This window comes from Oncorhynchus clarkii, chromosome 14, assembly GCF_045791955.1.
Source record: "Oncorhynchus clarkii lewisi isolate Uvic-CL-2024 chromosome 14, UVic_Ocla_1.0, whole genome shotgun sequence".
NCBI classification, from domain to species: Eukaryota; Metazoa; Chordata; class Actinopteri; order Salmoniformes; family Salmonidae; genus Oncorhynchus; species Oncorhynchus clarkii.
Window position 1 is genome coordinate 18,123,241 of NC_092160.1, and position 20,303 is coordinate 18,143,543.

Consider the following 20,303-nt stretch of genomic DNA (forward strand, 5'->3'; position numbering starts at 1 on the left):
TACTATCAATAGGATCAAGTGCATTTCCAGCATACATTGAATGCCGTTAAAAACATTGGTGTGCTCAGCGAGAACCGCTCAAACCAAACAAATCTAGATCAATAAAATAGAGAACCTCGGTGGGGCTGGCCATTGATTCTGTGCAACATTTTGTCAGGCAAGGTTCATCACTTGTTGACACAGCCACAAAGTCATAAACACTGCCCATTTCTACAATCTAACTTCTGATTTTAAATCTAACCCTAACCCTGACCCTACACCTAACCATAACCTTAATCACACTGCTAACCTTATGCCTTATACCTTCAAATCTTTTTTCATACATTTTTACGTTATACCTCCTTTGTGGATGTGTTATCTAGTCAAAACCTCAGGCAAGGGGATGGAGGAGAAGGAGCTGAAAGAAATAACAGATTTCTATAACACTTGTTTGGTAAAACTGTGTTTGACAGAAATGCCAGTAATTCCATTAAAATTAGACATCCAAAAGAGCAGTAACACCAAGGCTGCAGAGTAGAGTGCTACCCTGGCAGGCTGTCATTGGAAAGAGAAGAGGAGGGCCACTGGATGCAGAGAATACTTCCTGTTGGCTTGATTGGAGAGAGGAAGTCTTTGGCCAGCCAGGTGAGTGTGAGACTACAGGGTGGTTTGGTCCCATGGCCATCTGCTTTCCAGTAGCATTCTGGTTCCTAGAACCTAGTGCCAACAACCTGCCTCAGCTTGAAGGAAGGCCATCCAGGAATGCCAAATATGCCAACAGGAATGCCACCCAGAACACCAACGGTAACGAGCCATGTTAGGTGTTAGGTAAAGGTAGTCAGCTGACAGAGCTAACTAACATTGAGTTTAAAATATTGTTTGACTTTATATATCAAGCATCATAAAAAGTTACTTTTGTAGGTGTATGCTATGCAAGCAAGTATGTAATTTGTTCAGGTATCAGAGGTGATTCAACATTTTATTGAACTGGGACCTCGGTTCAATTCCCACCGGTTACACTGATAGCAAGTAAATAGGAGACCATTTAAGAGGTCATGCTGTCTTTAGACAGGGAAGACCTTTAAACTGCACTGTTCTACTCCCAATGGATATTCTACAGTCAGCATGCCTTGTATAAGAGACCCTAAGGTCTTATTAAAACATACATGTATTTCTCTATTAATTTCTTATTTTTCATGAAAGTAAAACATTTCACAAATATTCCTCTTTGGTGCTCCTCCCCCTTCTCCCAAAAATCTTTCTGCTGTGCATGCATTTGTAAACACACTTTTTGCTCCTGTTCGAATCACCATTTCCTTTAGCCCCAGACAGGCACGAATTGAAAGGAAATATAGTCAGTAAGATTTTTCCACTCAAATCTAGATTCCGACAGGATTGGAGCCTGATGTCTGCCTAGGAGAGACAAGAGACATAGTTATAGGACGATGGGACACAGCACCATCATAAATATCCCCTGCTGTCAATCACACAGCAAGCCTCCCCTCTGCACTGGTTGGTTGCAAAGGAAGTGTTTGTGTCACACTCACACATAGGCACACACACAATCACGCATCACAAACAGACACACAAACACACCTCTCCCACAAACACACACACACACAGCCCTTCAGGGAGACAGCCTCGCCATCATGCTCGAGGATGGTTTCAGATTGACTCTTAGCCCCTTTGAGACCTCTGTCCTCTCTGTGTTGCATCTCAAGTATCACCACCAAGGCAAGCCCCATTATAGGTGCCCACAAAGTTCTCTGACCACCCACCATGGAGAAAGCTTTTTTCTTGGCCCAGACTCATCTCTGAGAAGTGATTACTCTTTCAGCAGGCCTGTTCTCACCGCCAGCTCTGAGCCACCCATAGAGGGTTCCAAACACCAGAGAGCGGGAACCAGACACAGATGCCCCACAGCCCTAGAGACAATGGTGAACACGAATGTGAAAGACGACTTTATGAAATCGAGGGATTCTTTGTGAATACGTATACAAGTTAGACCATGAACATCCCGGGCACAAGAGTAATGTTCATGTGGCTTATTTCACTAGTTGGCACCGCAATTCCTCAGTGCTGCTTTATTAACTTGCCTGTAAATCCTGTGATACTAATCAATGGAATAATATGTAGAAAGCCTGAAGAGGGAAGATTTGGTTGAGTAATCTGGCTGAAAGCAGTTGTTTTGCTTTACCGTTATGGATCATAAGCATTCGACCATGATGAATGCATTGCTTACAGCTAAAGTTTTCCCACATTATATTCTCCCTCCCTTGTATATATTATAATGCACTTCTATATAATATAAAGCAGTGGTTATCAAAGTACGTATTACCAGTTAAAGGGGGATGTTGTGGCGCATAATTGAGAGAAAGCCCATTAGTGAACACCGATGGCTGTTCACACAAAAAATGGACTTCCCCCCATCCATTTCCAAAATCAATTGCCAGGCAGCATTTCCCTGGGCCAGGCAAAAACAAATTTGACCAATTAAAGTGAGACATTACCATTAACTATACCGTGAGTGATACAGTTGAAGTCGGAAGATTTCATACACCTTAGCCGAATACATACTCAAATACAAACTTTAAACTCAGTTTTTCACAATTCCTGACATTTAATCCCAGTAAAAATGCCCTGTCTTAGGTCAGTTAGGATCACCATTTTATTTAAGAATGTGAAATGTCAGAATAATAGCAGACAGAATGATTTATTTCAGCTTTTATTTCTTTCACCACATTCCCAATGGGTCAGAAGTTTACATACACTCAATTAGTATTTGGTAGCATTGCCGTTAAATTGTATATCTTGGGTCAAACGTTTCGGGTAGTCTTCCACAAGATTCCCACAATAAGTTGGGTGAATGTTGTCCCATTCCTCCCGACAGAGCTGGTGTAATTGAGTCGCTTTTGTAGGCCTCCTTGTTTGCACACGCTTTTTCAGTTCTGCCCACACATTTTCTATAGTATTGAGGTAAGGGCTTTGTGATGGCCACTCCAATACCTTGACTTTTTTGTCCTTAAGCCATTTTGACGCAACTTTGGAAGTATGCTTGGGGTCATTGTCCTTTTGGAAGACCCATTTGCGACCAAGCTTAAACTTCCTGACTGATGTCTTGAGATGGTGCTTCAATACATCCACATAATTTTCCTACCTCATGATGCCATCTATTTTGTGATGTGCACCAGTCCCTCCTGCAGCAAAGCACCCCACAACATGATGCTGCCACCCCCGTGCTTCATGGTTGGGATGGTGTTCTTCGGCTTGCAAGCGTCCCCCCTTTTCCTCCAAACATAATGATGGTCATTATGGCCAAACAGTTCTATTTTTGTTTCATCAGAACAGAGGAAATTTCTCCAAAAAAGTATGATCTTTGTCCCCATGTGCAGTTGCAAACCATAGTCTGGCTTTTTTATGGCGGTTTTGGAGCAGTGGCTTCTTCCTTGCTGAGTGGCCTTTCAGGTTATGTTGATATAGAACTAGTTTTTAAAGTGGATATAGATATTTTTGTACCTGTTTCCTCCAGCATCTTCACAAGGTCCTTTGCTGTTGTTCTGGGATTGATTTGCACTTTTCGCACCAAAGTGCGTTCATCTCTAGGAGACAGAACACATCTTCTTCCTGAGGAATATGACGGCTGCGTGGTCCCATGGTGTTTATACTTGCGTACTATTGTTTGTACAGACGTGGTACCTTCAGGCATTTGGAAATTGCTCCCAAGGATGAACCAGACTTGTGGAGGTCAACAATTGTTTTTCCGAGGTCTTGGCTGATTTATTTTGATTTTGCCATGATGTCAAGCAAAGATGCACTGAGTTTGAAGGTTTGCCTTGAAATACATCCACAGATACACTTCAAATTGACCCTATTGATGTCAATTAGCCTATCAGAAGCTTCCTAAATCCATTACATTGTTTTATGGAATTTTCCAAGCTGTTTAAACGCACAGTCAACTTAGTGTATGTAAACTTCTGACCCACTGGAATTGTGATGCAGTGAATTATAAGTGAAATAATCTGTCTGTAAACAACTGTTGGAAAAATTACTTGTGCCAAAACTATAGTTTGTTAACAAGAAATTTGTGGAGTGGTTAAAAAATGAGTTTAATGACTCCAACCTAAGTGTATGTAAACTTCCGACTTCAACTATATGTGCTTTAAAGTCATCATTAATGGAAACTGTCTCTTTGCAACTGAAGGTCAAACGAAATTCGCCGGCAGTGAGTGTTTTTAGACAGCAGCAAACGTCATATTTTTCTGCGTGCCTAAACTCATGTCTCTAATATGAAAATGGCATTGACAAGACATGGTTTCCTTTCCAATTAGAAAGAAACTCAATTCAAAACTACAGTAGCACTTGACAGCATTTCCACACAACTAAGGTGTATTTGATTGGCTAAATCTGACTGATTGATAATCCTGAAAGATAGGAAAGAGGTTTGATCACTCTGACAGATTTATCAATCTCACACTCTCAACAATCTAATGTTGCGTTCCCAGTTCCAAGCTCTGTAAGCAGAGCAGAGCATTTCAGCTCGCCTGTCTCTATACTGACGGTGGCCTGTCAGAGTAGCCGGGTGCACCCTCAGGTGGGATTTAGCAGCATTTGGCAGCGAAAATACTTTGGGTTCGACTCAGTAGAGACAGGAAGTGTGAGAGTGACCATTCTGTTCCCGCAGAGCGGCAGTGGCTGCTTACCGTTCACCTGAAGCATGTGCGTCTGCGAGAGCTGCTCGTACCCGTCGGCATGGCAGCTGTAGTTCCCCATATGGGTGGTGGTCACCTTGGTGACATACAATGAGCCTTCATCTCCGAAATCCTGCAGGAGAAGAAAGAGGAATGCCACAATGACTGTGTAAGACAAAAACTCATAGGTTCAAAATGTAACTCACACCATCATGAATAACTATGGGTGCTCGGATCAGAAAATGAAAATGTTTTGTGAATGTGCACAATGTGCTTAGGCAATATGGCTGTGGGTGTTGCAGCAGAGAAAATTGATGTGTTATTGGAACTTTTGTAAAGCAGTAAAATAACTTGGACAAGGAGATCAATAAAGGCACACCGTGACACACATTTCTATCCGTTTCAGTCAAAGACAAGCATTTGTTCGCTTGTCAAGAATTATCTTACAATTATTGTTTTTTGTATGCATGGTACCATAGAGCAAAACAAATCAATCCTTGGTCCTTAATGACACTTTAACATTTATATGTATTGTCTTATTTGATTTTTATTTTTATTTTTATGTTTTACCCCCAATTTCATGGTATCCAATTGTTAGTAATTATTATCTTGTGTCATCGCTACAACTACCGTATGGGCTCAGGAGAGACGAAGGTCGAAAGCCATGCGTACCCCCGAAACACAACCCAACCAAGTCGCACTGCTTCTTAACACGGAAGCCAGCCGGACCAATGTATCGGAGGAAACACCGTGCATCTGGCGACCTTGTACACTGCACTTGGCCTGCCACAGGAGTCGCTGGCCCCGAAAAAACACATTTTTAACTAGGAAACAACTTTAGGGCTGAAATTCAGGTTAAAGCAAGTCTGTCAGTAATTACATTGAAGTGCCATTTTGAGTAATCACTGAAATGAGCAAGATGAGAGGATGTTCCATTTTGTGAACAGGCATGCACCACAAAAACAGTTTCACTATGTTCTCCAGTATAAAAGCACAGGCAACTTTATCTGTGAGGTTACCAAGGTCACGAAGAGCAACTAAAACCAATTTCATGAATGTTGTGTCATGATTGCAGCCATTACACTGAAAGAATCCCCAAAGTTAATGAATCCATACACTGTGTTCAAGTAGTGCAACTATCTAGAAATAACTAAAATTAACTTCCTCATTAGACGTCTACTAACGTTCACACTTTCCAAGGTAATTTGCTATTTCTCCTGGGAGTATTTCTTTGTTCAGTTCGTTGATTAACATCTATTCATTCTAATTTGATCAGGAAGCTTTCGCAGCTGAAAACCCAGACAGACCTCAAGAAAGATAGCAAATCTTTTAAGTGTTTCTTGTCATAATCCAATTAGAATTCCAATCACGTCTGATGGCATTGTTCAGGTCTCAGAGTCAATACATGTCCTCGCTTACATACACCTGCTAGACTGCTGTAAAGCATGGGCATGGGCCACCATGTTTGTCAGGTACAACCTCTATGATCAGATAAACAGTGTTCAGGGGTGGGATACTGAGGCTCAGGCTGTACCGGATCATCAGACCTTCGCTGTGTGAGGGGAATTGATGGCGCGTTTTGGCCCCTCGGCGACGAGCATATTGTGTCACCCTTTTAAATGAAAAATGAATGAGGGGAGAAATGAAACTCGGAGGGGTGGAACGAGAAGCACTGGAGGCGATCAAATCCCCCACTCCTCTACCCCTCGTTCCCACTCCACCACCCCTCCTTCCCTCTCCACTCCTCCACCACCAACGCTTTCCCCTCCACTCCTTTACCACCTCCCCTTCCTTATCCTCCACCCTCCTCCCCCCTCCACTTCTCCTTCACTTCTCCTTCCCCCTCCTCCACCCCTCCTTCCCCCTCCACCTTCCCCCTCCACTCCACCCCTCCATCCCTCTCCTCCTTCACCCCTCATCCCCCCTCCTTTCCTCCTCCACCCCTCCTTCCCTCTCCACTCCTCCACCCCTCCTTCCCCCTCAAGTCCTCCTCCACTTCTTCCCCCCTCCACCCCCACCCCCCCTCTTCCACCCCTCCTTCCCCCTACTCCACCTATTCTTCCCCCTCATCCACCCCTCCCCCCACCCCTCTTTCACCCCTCTACTCCTCCACCACCCCTACTTCCTCCTCCTCCACCCCTACTTCCTCCTCCTCCACCCCTCCTCCAGACCACCCCTCCTCAAGGTCTGGTGTATCCGCCACAGAGTGATGTCAGAATTCATTAGCTTTGTGGCCTTTTTATTGTGGATGACATAGTAGACAATTATGTGGTGATTTCAGTTCTGATAAAACCTACCTGTGTCTGAATCTGCTGGGGGGAAAGAACACAATCGAAATATTTGGATGTTAGTTGAAATGCAACATCGAAAACAGGCAAAAGCACCTATACATCATATAGCTTAATTTATTCATATTTTTTTTGTATCAGTTGATGGATATTAATTATTTACAGAGGACAGAGTTACAAAAGTCTTAAAGCTCAACATATACATGAGGTTAATGCCTAGATTCAATCAGATCAAGCCTTAACAGGCGATAGCTGACACCAGCATAGCGGATGTTTTGGTGGTGTCGGAGGTGGAACTGCGTTGGAGCCATCAAATCGGTGAGCAGCTGTTTTTGCGATCATTGTTACTAAGCTGCAGCCGCCCCACTCAGAACGAGAAAGTGTAGGCTATATAGAAATAACGACACTCAAATAAAAAAATATTCAACTACATAATTAGGATTTTTATCAGCCTAATCAAGGTGCATATTGCATCTCACACTCCAGTGTTCAACTTGTAAACAAGGCTGCATGGGATTGACTCTGTGGTAATGTCGCCAATGGCAATATCTGCTTAAGGTATAGTTCCGGGAGCCACTTGTGGATTGGACAGCTCTAACGCAGTTCCCCCTCCGACACCATCAAAACGACCTCTATGCGGATGTTGGATAAAGCATATCTGATTGAATAGAGCCCTAAAATGCTAGCTGCTATACCCCACTCAGTACACTGGGAGATAAAACGCAATACCCATAAACACTTGGTCAGTGTACATACTGTACATACATACAGTACCAGTCAAAAGTTAGGACACATCTACCTAGGTTTTTTCTTTATTTATGTTATTTTCTACATTGTAGAATAATTGTGAAGACAACACAACTATGAAATAACACATATGGAATCATGTAGTAACCAAAAACAGTGTTAAACAAATAAAAAATATATTTTAAATTTGAGATTCTTCAAAGTAGCCACCCTTTGCCTTGATGATAGCTTTGCACACTCTTGGGATTCTCTCAACCAGCTTCATGAGGTAGTCACCTGGAATGCTTTTCCAACAGTCTTGAAGGAGTTCCCACATATGCTGAGCACTTGTTGGCTGCTTTCCCTTCACTCTGCCGTCCAACTCATCTCAAACCATCTCAAGTCAAAAACTGCACAATCCAGATGTGTAAAACTCGTAGAGACTTGAGACTCACGCTGTAATTTCTCCCAAAGGTGTTTCTAACATGACTCAGGGAGCTGAATACCTATTCAATGACAATAATTTAGTCATTTATTAATCTATTAATCTTTTTTTTATTTTATTTTTTAAATCCACTTTGACCTTAGAGTATTTTGTGTAGATTGTAGACAGAAAATGAAAATGAAATCAATTTGTAACACAATAAAATGTGAAGAAATACAAGGGGTCTGCACACTTTTGGAAGGCACTGTATCTACCATATACAGAGGCCAAATGACATCAAAGTCGACCTAACTTGACCTGACATGGCCTCGCTTGTACTCTGTTCCTTTACTTTACTCAAGAGTTAAATCTAGCTCTCTCACTTTAATCCAACTTGGCATAGGCTGGTTTCAACGCATTCCCATGTCAGCAATGCCGCGCTTGATGTACAAAATTATGAATAGCTTATTGTAGAGAAGACCGGGGGACAAAATGGCAGTGGTTTCACATGCAAGTCATCAAAAACCTCGGGGAGAAGGCGATGGCCCAAAATAAATGGAGGATCGTAAGAAGCTGAAGCACTCGGAAACAGTGGGGGCAGAAATTCAATTCCAGGAATGATGGTGCTCGGCGATGACTGGCGACAGCTGTGCGCCTCCTCGCACAGTTTTAAGGGCCATCAACATTTAATGTTACATTAGTGGCTTTGCTGGACCTCCTTTATCTACTACGACAGTGTTGACTCCATTATGCATGGTCGAGTCAGCCACAGCTCTGTCAATCCTGATGAGGGACAACGGAGAGAGTGGGCAGCCTTTCCTGGTGACTCCCTGAACCTTCAAGTCTTCAAGTGTCCTGTCTTTGAAGAAGGATGAAAGCGTCATGGTGGTAGATACTGCACACAGACGATGACACACGCTCCGCAGGAAGTAAAAATAGGAGCCATCCCTCAGAGCTGAACCCCTTTGGTATCCTCCTTCATCCTGCCTGCCATTTTTTACCCATACTCCTTTGCTGTTCTTTGGCTGAGAACACTGTCCCTCTCAGCAGTGTACAGAGACTGGATATCTGACATTGTGTATAACCGTCAAGCCCAAAATGCTGTTCAAAAGATCTAGGTCTGCATTTTGATTAGTCCAGGTTAAAGTGTGCAGGCGTTCTAGTGATGGTGAGAAGCTGAGCAGGATATTACAAAACTGTTGGTCCTACTTTATTAGGATTGTCTCATATGATGTACAGATGGTCATACTATCAACACACTATCTGTTGATAAAAATACTGCTTGCTAAGGTTACGGTTACAGTGAAATAACAGTTAAGGTACGGATTAGGGCTAGGATTAGGATAAGGTTTAAGGTTAGTGGATAGTTATTATCCAAATAAAGTGTTACCAAAGTGTGCGTGTGTGTGTGTGCATGCGTGCGTGATAAGGTAAGCTATCCTAGATAAGAAAAGCCTGGTAGTCAACCTGTCCTCGACACAAAGTGTCTTACAAAGCTAGAAGAAACAACAGGTGGGGCTTCAGGCAGCTCTTACATTGATGTCCTCCAGATCCAGAGAGTTGAGGACCTGATTGTTGCGTTTCCAGATGATGGGAGGTCTCTGCTCCCCCTTGATTGCGCAAGTCAAGACGGCACTCTGGCCAACGGTTACCGTGGTGATGCTCAATTTCTGGTCATCTGGCAGGGTGAGCTGGAACACTTCTGTAAAGAAAAAAGCAAAGCCGGTAATTAGATCACCTGTTAGTCATAGAGAGCTGTGCCACTTTTGTTCCACTAGGGTGCTTGAATGTAAAAATTCAAGTGTGTGTGTGTGTTTGTATCCCCATGTGCACTTGCGTGTGTGTGTGTGTGTGTGTGTGTGTGTGTGTGTGTGTGTGTGTGTGTGTGTGTCTGTGTGTGTGTGTGTGTCTGTGTGTGTGTGTCTGTGTGTGTGTGTGAATATTATGTTTGTGTGCATGTGTTCAAGTGTGTGTGCACGTGTGTGTGTTTGTGTGCACGTGTATGCATTTACTTCTACATATCAGTGAAGCAAGCCAAATTACTTTTCCTGTGTGTGTGTGAGCATACAGCACACTGAACAGACGAGTGATTGTTGTATCGTGTGTATGCCCGTATTCTTTAAATTAATGGACCTGAAAACAGTTGAATACACAGAGAGAGACTCAATTAGCCAGTGTTTTGTTGCCGAGGCAAAACATTACTGCAGATGTTGTTTGGTTTATGCATTGAGGAAACATAATGAGTTCATACGTCAAGAGAAAATTGATGAAATTAGGTGCTACGTAAATATATCAAGTAAACAAGAGATTTAATGTACATTTCATTAAACCATGCCAGTACTGTATCTCCGAGGATTTCTTCCACCTACCTAGCTATCCATCTTATTATGTGGACTTTTCCAAAGGGATTGTGGGTGTTCTATTCAATGTCCCACAACGCCACCACATTTATGTATTTACATAAAGAGATTATTTGAAATGCATAGACAACTCAAAATGAATTGCAGTTCTCCACATATTGCTATAATCACTGATTGCTCAAGTGAAAGTGTATATATACCACCAAAGGCACAGAAAATATCCTGGAAAAACAGAGACATTTTGCGTGTGGCCGGTAAGGGTGCCCGATGGTTAACGACTATAATGCTTCCAGTTCTTCAATGAGACAATGAATGAACACAAAGCCGTTACTCAAGCGTCCCCTTTAATTCTGTTATGTAACTAGACTTGTAACTAGTATGTGACTTTGAATTTTCCTCTTGGGCTAATGAGCAACAGAGAAAAAGGAAACACTGACTCAATTTGTTCTGCTCCCAAGGCCATGAAATACAAAACCTAATGAAAGAAAAGCCCAGGTCCAGAGACTAGCGGTTAGCTTAGCTCAGCGAAACCAACTGGGGGAAGAAAGAGCTTGAATAAGAATGTATCTGGTATGTACCTTTTAACTTGAGTCTAGAGTTAATGCATAACAATCTGTCTGTTATGTCCTGAACTGGAATAACCCCCATGTGATCAATGCTTGAAGACTGCAAACACCCCATTCTGTAGGACAGACTAATAGAAATATACCTATACACAATTGCCCTGAGAAAATGTTTTACTATCTAGTGCTTTGAAATGGTTCATAACCCCAAGCAATACATGTCCAGTATTTCTATAGTGTTTAAAATATCAATAAAAAACTTCAACAGGATGGCTCTTTTGAAGATTGAAAGAAGCTGTGTCATTAAGTCAAAAATATGTACAATTACAATTCTACATAGTCTCTTGGGGTTTCAAGAATGCATGGGAGATGTTTTTCATGGAGAGATGATTGCATTCGATTGTCCTCAATCAATTTCTAGTCTTTTGTGAAAATTCCCATGCGGGATGGTGTATCCAAGACGCAAGAGGACATATGTGTTAACATGCTCAAACACACTCTTGTTGATTAGCCTTTAATTTCTCAAGAGTGCAAACATCTGTCAAATCATTAGCGTGACCCTTCCTGCCCGACAATGAAGCATCTTGTGTCTTGATGACGATGATGTTAACCCTTGATCTTTGAAAGCTGACGTGCTACATGGAAAGTGACTCATTTTGTCATGTGGAAATTGCAACATAACAACAATGATGTTTAATGTGACACAGACAATCTTAATAGAAGAGTATAATTGAGCTACGAAAGAACAAGAATGGCCAACAAGATTCCAGTTTCTCAAATGTGTTTAATGGGGATTTACCACTATACAGACCATGGAAGTTATAACATGCTGAAATGTTCGAGACAAATGTATCTCTCTCAGCACATACTGCAGTTTCTAACGTCTACAGGGCTTCATTAAATCTTAATTTCCCAAATTAGGCTGCAATGTGTCCTCTCTTTTTCTCCAAGCTCAGAGGAGGAAATTAGCAAAGTACAAATGCATTTCCTACGCAGAATTCATTGGCGCCAGTGGAGATATATTACACATAATTGACTTCAAACTTACTCCATCTATTGAGATGTTAAGAGTTTGAAAACAATTAAAGAACTAATTTTCAGAGTTCAGCTCTGGGTTTATTGGATACATCAGAGATGAAAAAGTTACTTGATGTTTTCCTACTAGCAGATCAAGATACGGGTTCAATGATTACATGAACACACCTCTTTTAAAAATAACCTAAGCAAAATCTTTGCAGAAAGCAAACGGCGGTCATCTTTTGACATGCTCACTGAACTCTGTCGGCCCATGTCACATACACAAAGACAGATGCACACAAGGGACATACTACTCCACAAATAAAACAATACAATGTCCTAGTGGGAGCTTCCTATTGTGGCTCTGTTATGATGCTGCTCCCCCTCGATCCTGCTGGCAAAACAACCCTGACAACATCACTGCTAACACGACGCATGGACATTTCAAAACTCAGTAGGCTTTGTAGCTGCGGTGTTGAAGCGGGACATACCCATACAATCTCCTCCCTAACCATTCAATTACAGTCCCTTGTATCTTAATGGCTTTGGAAATGCGTTTAGAGCGACAAACTCGATTCGCAGGCGATCTCGGGGGAACTGAAACGGGGGAAGTCATGGGGGAGATTTTAAAAAGAGAAATCGGCAGGCAGCAGGCTGCATCATACTGTTGGAGGGAAACCACCAAACCCCATGCATGCGAAGTCTGTACAGGCACAGAATGGGCAATTTCTTATTGATCGAATCGAACTCAGTGTGGGCTGCTGGACATTATATCCGATCTTCTCTGGCCTCTGATTTATCAGAACGACTAGTGACCCTGGCTGCTCCTTTCGTCTTGTTTTGGACTTCCATGGCTTTTCTCCTGGGAGGGACCTAACCTTCAACATCCAGCCTGTAATTAGTGATTAACGGCTGGGTCTAGTTTTTGATTTACTCCCCAACTGTTCCCATAATGGGATGTTGGTCCATGCCCACCGCCCAAGACTAAATCACCTATGGCACAGTAGAGGAACGGTTGTCAGGGAAAATAGCTGTCACTGTCGTTTAGCTACTCCCCTGCTCACCTAGCTCTTTCTGTTTCTCTCTCTCTCTCCTTCTCTTTCTGTTTCTCTCTCTCCTTTTTCTGTTTCTCTTTCTGTTTCTCACTCTCCTTCTCTCTTTCCTTCTCTTTCTGTTTCTCTCTCCTTCTTGTTCTGTTTTTCTCTCTGTTTCTCTCTCTCCTCTCTCTCCTTCTCTTTCTGTTTCTCTCTCTTTCTGTTTCTCTCTTGTGCTTTCCCAACATTATATCTATCATATATGTGGCACACATCCTCCAAAGAGGTGTTATCTCCATTGCTGCTGTTTTTTTAAGATATATTGTCTAGTGCTGTTACATCATTTTGAAGGACCCCCAAATCACTCCACTTGGGTTTAGGGTTCCCTAGACCGATAGGAGGGTTAGCTCGACTGAATTACCTGCTCCAATATCAACGTCTGCAGACAGGAACAGCCCTGCCAATACCAGTAATACTTTGATCAAGACTTAAAGCTTCATAAAGCAGACTGCAAGTAAAGCCAATTGAAATAAAAACCTCTGCACCAAGGTTATAAATGTGAGCGAAGCCTGTAAAAGTGGAACTTACTGAGTGCATTACCTCACCTGATCAGCCTGGAGCCTAGTTTATAGAGCAGCTGGTGAAGGAGCCTCGTGGGACCGACCACACATGGCTGAAGACCATTGTAACTGGACTAATTTGATCAAAACTACCTTGTGAAAAAGGCATTGAGAGAAAATCTATCCCGTCAAAATGCAAGGTACATTTGGGGTTTGGTTTTATCATAAGGGGGCCATGCTGATTTGGCTGTGATGCCGCTCTCACCCACTCAAGTGAGTTATATTCCTTATTCTGCGGTTCGTAACAGTGAATAATATTGAGCGCCTTCCCACCTGTGTGTGTGCGCGTGCGTGTGCGTGCGTACGTAATTGCGTACGTGCGTGTGTATTGTGTGTGTGTGTGTGTGTGTCTATCTGTAAGTGTGTGTACATATCTATGTGCGTATGTGTGTTTTAAAGGCAGGTTTGATTGAGGTGCACCAGTAAGCCATCTCACCAGCGGGCTCAAGAAAAGCAAGAGGGAGTGAGTTCAACACACAGTTGAGTGTCCAGAGATGCATTAAATAATTGCCTTCTAGCTCCAAGGTAGGGATCTTAATAGCATCATTATGTTCAAAGTACAACGTTGCTCCAATAGCTGCATACCTCTCTAGACTGCAATCCGATGTGATCGTGTCAACAGCATACCCCTCCTTGACAAGAGCCGTGAAATGTTTGAGAGGCATGGAGCCAGTGCGTTTGTTTACATGGAAATGCTTCCCTTCTGTCTGTATGTCTGTCAACAGTGATAGGAAGGAGGACTAACGTCTATAAGAAAGATTATGGTACACATGATATTACATTTTGTAGAGATGTGGTTTTTCTATCATGCAGCTTTCCTACACACTGTGTGATTCATAAACTGTATGTATCACATACACTCAGTGGCCCGTTTATAAGATACACCACCCTGTTGACGATAATGGTTATCTCCTACAGACAGTGAGTCACGTGGCCGTGGCTTGCTATATAAAGCAGGCAGACAGGCATCAAGCCATTCAGTTACTGTTATATTGAAAGTTAGAATGGGCAAAACGAGTGACATAAGCAACTTTGAGCATGGTATGATCGTCGGTGCCAGTCATCTCAGAAACGCCTCCTGGGTATTTCATGCATGACAGTGTCTAGCGTTTACCGAGAATGGTGCGACAAACAAAAAACGTCCCATCAGTGGCAGTCCTGTGGGAAAAACAGCTATTTGATGAGAGGTCGAAGGAGAATGGCAAGAATCGTGCAAGCTAACAGGCAGACCACAAACAGACAAATAACGGCGCAGTACAACAGTGGTGTGTAGAACGGCATCTCAGAACGCACACCTCGTCGATCCTTGTCACGGATGGGCTATTACAGCAGACAACCACACCGGGTTCCACTCAGCTAAAAGAAGAGAAGAAGAAGCGGCTCCAGTGAACAGGCGATCACCAACACTGGACAATTGAGGAGTGGAAAAACATTGCCTGGTCAGACAAATCCCGGTTCCTGTTGCATCACGCTGATGGCAGAGTCAGGATTTGGCATAATCAGCATGAGTCCATGGCCCCATCCTGCCTGGTGTCAATGGTACAGTCTGGTGGCGGTTGTGTAATGATGTGGGGAAAGTTTTCCTGATATGTTAGGTCCCTTGATACCAATTGCGCAAGGTTTGAATGCCACACCTTTTAGAATCTATCCCCCAAATAATTCAGGCTGTTCTGGAGGGAAAGGAGAGTCCGACCCATTACTAGATGGATGTATCATATATATCATATCTTAATCATAAACTTTACAATCCTACCCAATATCACAGAGAGCTCTGATTGTAATAAATCCAGTCAATTGCAATGTTCTGGAATTATAGTTTACATATAGAAATTCAGTAAACACTTCAGGTAATGACTTCTTACTAATCAATATAGTACATCACTGATCAAGCATATAGTGAAATGTTAAGTCATGCAATCTCCTTTGATGTCAAGGAATATATACATTAATGGACTACAAGATATCAGACTACAAGATTCACTAAAGGCATGTGAATACGCAAGCTATATTTGATAACGGACCAAACTTCTGGAAGACAAGACATTCTTGTATCCTATTGTGAAACAACGAGTACTCTTCTACAAAGGCTATATCCTGTTAAAATTGGTTCCATGTCGCAAAAATGCAATTTGTCATGGATTTAAGTTAGAAATTATGTGAAATTCCCCTGTGGAGATTGATAAGGCCCAATTGGCTATTGTCTCAGTACCTCAAGTGATTTTGAGGATATTTCCAGGGGAAAAAAAGATGGAAAATAAAAATATATTTTTTTGTTAAAGCATTTCACATTTTTCTAATACATAACACATTCTGCAAAAATCACACTTTTGGAAAATGGATCAAATTTAACAGCACTCCTTGAAGCCAGTGAGCAGAATGCTCCATGGGAGCTTGTCGTGAGAAAGCATGATGATCCATTAATTGTCAATGCGCCGCGAGCAATGAATAAGACCAGAGTTGTCTTAATGGAGGCAGGCAGGCCCAGAAACCATTTTCATCTGCCGCTGCCCTGAAGAAGATGAGGCTGTCTCCTTTGGTTGTCTAATAATGATCCATAGAGAAGAGCCAGAGTTTAAGTAAACTAATTTTCTATCTTTGCAAATCCACATTCAGATCGAGGAATTTTGGAGCTCATAAGAATCGGCAAATTAAAGATCAAATAAGCTGCTGAGATCGTTATTATGTTCTATATGGAGAAAGAACAATACTTGAACTGTTTACTTAACTACCAGCATGAATAACTTCCATCGCTGACATCAATGTGGTTCATTCCAAATAAAAAGGGATAACTGATTAACATAGGCTACCGAGGTGTGAATCCTCTTAATAGATGATACGCCATATGACATTAACTGATATACCCTAGACTTATATAACGTTTTCCACACCGATCACCTTTAGGTGCGTCCCAAATGGCATACTATGCCCTAGTTAGTGCACTACTTTTGACCAAGGCTCATTAGGGCCCTGTAACGGCTGATTTCTTCCTCTTCCTCTGAAGAGGAGGTGTAGCAGGGATCGGACCAAAGCGCAGCATGGTTAGTGTTCATCATGTTTAATAAAGACGATAAACTTGAACACTACAAAATACAAAACATCAAATGTGAACAAAATGAAACAGTTCTGTCTGGTGCAGACACATGAAGACAGAAGACAACCACCCACAAAAGCCAACACAAAACAGGCTACCTAAATATGGTTCCCAATCAGATACAATGACTAACACCTGCCTCTGATTTAGAACCATATCAGGCCAAACATAGAAACGGGAAAACTAGACACACAACATAGAATGCCCACACAGCTCACGTCCTGACCAACACTAAAACAAAGAAAACACAAAAGAACTATGGTCAGAACGTGACAGGCCCGTTCAAAAATTGGTGCACCATATAGGAAATAGGGTGTCATTTGGGACGCAGGATTAGACTGTGCAATGGCAAGCTACTACGCAAAACACAAGTGACACGTTTCAAAGCCATGGGGTCCATCGGCCATCGGCCTGTCACCAACCATCAACCTCTGGATCAATACTTCAGCCACTGCCTACTACAGACAGTCACTGGCAGACAGCCACTGACGGACAGCCACTGACGGACAGCCACTGACGGACAGCCACTGACGGACAGTCACTGACGGAAAGCCACTGACGGACAGTCACTGACGGAAAGCCACTGACGGACAGTCACTGACAGACAGTCAGCCAGGAAGAAAATAAAGCATGTACACCAGCAGCTCTTTCCTTCTCCTCATCTATTCAGAAGCTGCCAATGGGTTCTCATAGATATAAACCCTCTAATATTTAGTGTTTGATCCTACAAACAAGACTTAGCGATACAGTGACATCTGCAACCTTGGTATTTTACCCTCCCCACGCCCTAAGGTTAAGGTGACATCAAATGTATAGGACGTGAATGCCTTATCTGTCCTAAACCCGGAGTGCATTACATTCACCAAGTTATTCAAGGATGGCAATACATAAGACTATCTGTAGTGTGGCAGACATCATTTCATTTCTATCAGTAACTTGGTCTAATTAAAAGCCATCATTCCTGCTAGATATTTACCTTACTGCTAGCTGAAGCGATTGATTTTTATTTTCTTGAATATGGGATGGAGGCAATGAATTATGCATGGACGTTAGTGTCTTATCTTTAACAGTGACAAACAACGTTGCTGTGATTTGAATATTCCAAGTTGTATGCAAGGCCTTATTAGCAAAACAGACACACATCCTGTGAAAGACAGTTCTCATTTTCATCGGGATTGTTGGCTAGTTCTGCATTTACTGCTGTTATTTGCAAAATGGTACTACATTTCTAAATATACTGAATCAACAAATGTCCTATACAAGTAATCTTATGGTATTATATTTTATTGGAGCCCATTGACTTGGCTAATGAGACCTGGGAACTGGAAAAATAGGACTCAACTAACATTTAGTTGTGTAGTTAAGTGCTACACGATCTGAAGCGACAGTAGTCAGCACCATCATTGAGGTTCACCTAACTTTTTGTTCATCTTCTTATTTTTTACGTTCACTTACATAAAACATCTGCAACAATAAATTAAAATGGTTAGAGTGATCACAAAACCTTTTGCAAAGCTGGTGGTATTTAAGGCTTTGGTATAGCGGCTATCTTTACTGAGGTAAAGGGAACACAGAGGCATTGTGTTCATAATGCACATGAAAGCTGGAGGTCTGTAGATTTAATGGGTTTACCTGTTCAATATAATCCTAACTGAAAACTGTTTCTACCTCTGGACGTGTAACACATTCTTAGCCTTATCTGAATTTAGCTTTGGGTGAAAAGAGGGCATTCAAAAGGACTATGAATGCTAAGGGACTGAAAGGCTGGAATGACATTCAACTCCGTAGTGTATAGTAGGCTATCTCACAGACTAAGAGACGGCTAAATTATATCAAGCTCACCATTGCTTGGTTGGATCCTACAGAGTAAATGGGCACGAGCATTAAAACACGTTGTGCAATTTCATGAATTTTATCAAACGGGGTTCATGCTTTCTCAGTCTTATATTTTAGTGGTTTGTCATGAATATTAACTAAGTAAAAGAACTAGCTGCCATAGACAGGGAGAAAGAAAAGATATCCCTTAAATAGCCTATGATGAATTGTAAATCTCCCACAATTAAAGCTCGAGCGATGAGAACTGGTCTGGTCATTCAGAGAGATATGAACAACTTTTGGTAGTGTAGCTATTGTATAGGAATATATAAAAAATGTTCAACCATGGTTTTGAGTAAACAGGAAACATTGTAAACAGTTTTATCCACTTTGCTGTCACATAAAGGTTACTTATAAAGTGTTTAACTCTATGTGTCTGAAAGCATGTCTATTGTCCAATTCAACACAACCTGTGGAGGGTATATTCTTCAAATATCCTTGTCAAAAAAGGAAAAAGGAAATGGTAAAACAAAGAAAAGAGAAAAATATACACATGGCACTCAAATACACACTTGAGTATTTTACACAACCTTACCGCCCTGAATGACAAAACATAAGCATCATCAGTTCATCCTGCCACTCACCAAAAGCTGTATAGAACTCGTCCTTTGTCAGGTGCTCGTCGTCGTTGATGTCGTTGTATTTGAGAAGGTCAAACAGGGTGCACTCAGAGACCTCCTTGAACAGACCTTCCTGCTTGATGACCTGCAACAGAAAAATGCATTGAGACCTGGGCAAGTAGGTAACTTACAGTTAAAGCTAAGTCTGGTCAAGTATGGAAGTTACAGTTAAAGCTACAGTGCCTTGCGAAAGGATTCGGCCCCTTGAACTTTGCGACCTTTTGCCACATTTCAGGCTTCAAACATAAAGATATAAAACTGTATTTTTTTGTGAAGAATCAACAACAAGTGTGACACAATCATGAAGTGGAACGACATTTATTGCATATTTCAAACTTTTTTAACAAATCAAAAACTGAAAAATTGGGCGTGCAAAATTATTCAGCCCCCTTAAGTTAATACTTTGTAGCGCCACCTTTTGCACATCGAGAGACTGAATTTTTTTCCCATTCCTCCTTGCAAAACAGCTCGAGCTCAGTGAGGTTGGATGGAGAGCAGTTGTGAACAGCAGTTTTCAGTTCTTTCCACAGATTCTCGATTGGATTCAGGTCTGGACTTTGACTTGGCCATTCTAACACCTGGATATGTTTATTTTTGAACCATTCCATTGTAGATTTTGCTTTATGTTTTGGATCATTGTCTTGTTGGAAGACAAATCTCCATCCCAGTCTCAGGTCTTTTGCAGACTCCATCAGGTTTTTTTCCAGAATGGTCCTGTATTTGGCTCCATCCATCTTCCCATCAATTTTAACCATCTTCACTGTCCCTGCTGAAGAAAAGCAGGCCCAAACCATGATGCTGCCACCACCATGTTTGACAGTGGGGATGGTGTGTTCAGCTGTGTTGCTTTTACGCCAAACATAACGTTTTGCATTGTTGCCAAAAAGTTCAATTTTGGTTTCATCTGACCAGAGCACCTTCTTCCACATGTTTGGTGTGTCTCTCAGGTGGCTTGTGGCAAACTTTAAACAACACTTTTTATGGATATCTTTAAGAAATGGCTTTCTTCTTGCCACTC

At 42.0% G+C, this 20,303-nt stretch overlaps 1 protein-coding gene across 3 annotated transcripts in view; it reads right to left on the bottom strand.

The window, feature by feature from the left end:
- The window catches only part of LOC139366368 (follistatin-related protein 5-like), a 187,083-nt gene that overhangs the window by 36,123 nt on the left and 130,657 nt on the right, over positions 1-20,303 (bottom strand). For all 3 annotated transcript variants that reach the window (XM_071103776.1, XM_071103777.1, XM_071103778.1), the window contains 3 exons: positions 19,250-19,370; positions 9,641-9,807; positions 4,680-4,800 (listed from right to left, as the gene is read on the bottom strand). In XM_071103776.1, coding sequence (XP_070959877.1) covers positions 4,680-4,800; positions 9,641-9,807; positions 19,250-19,370 — 409 coding nt within the window. The remainder of the gene's footprint in view (positions 1-4,679; positions 4,801-9,640; positions 9,808-19,249; positions 19,371-20,303) is intronic.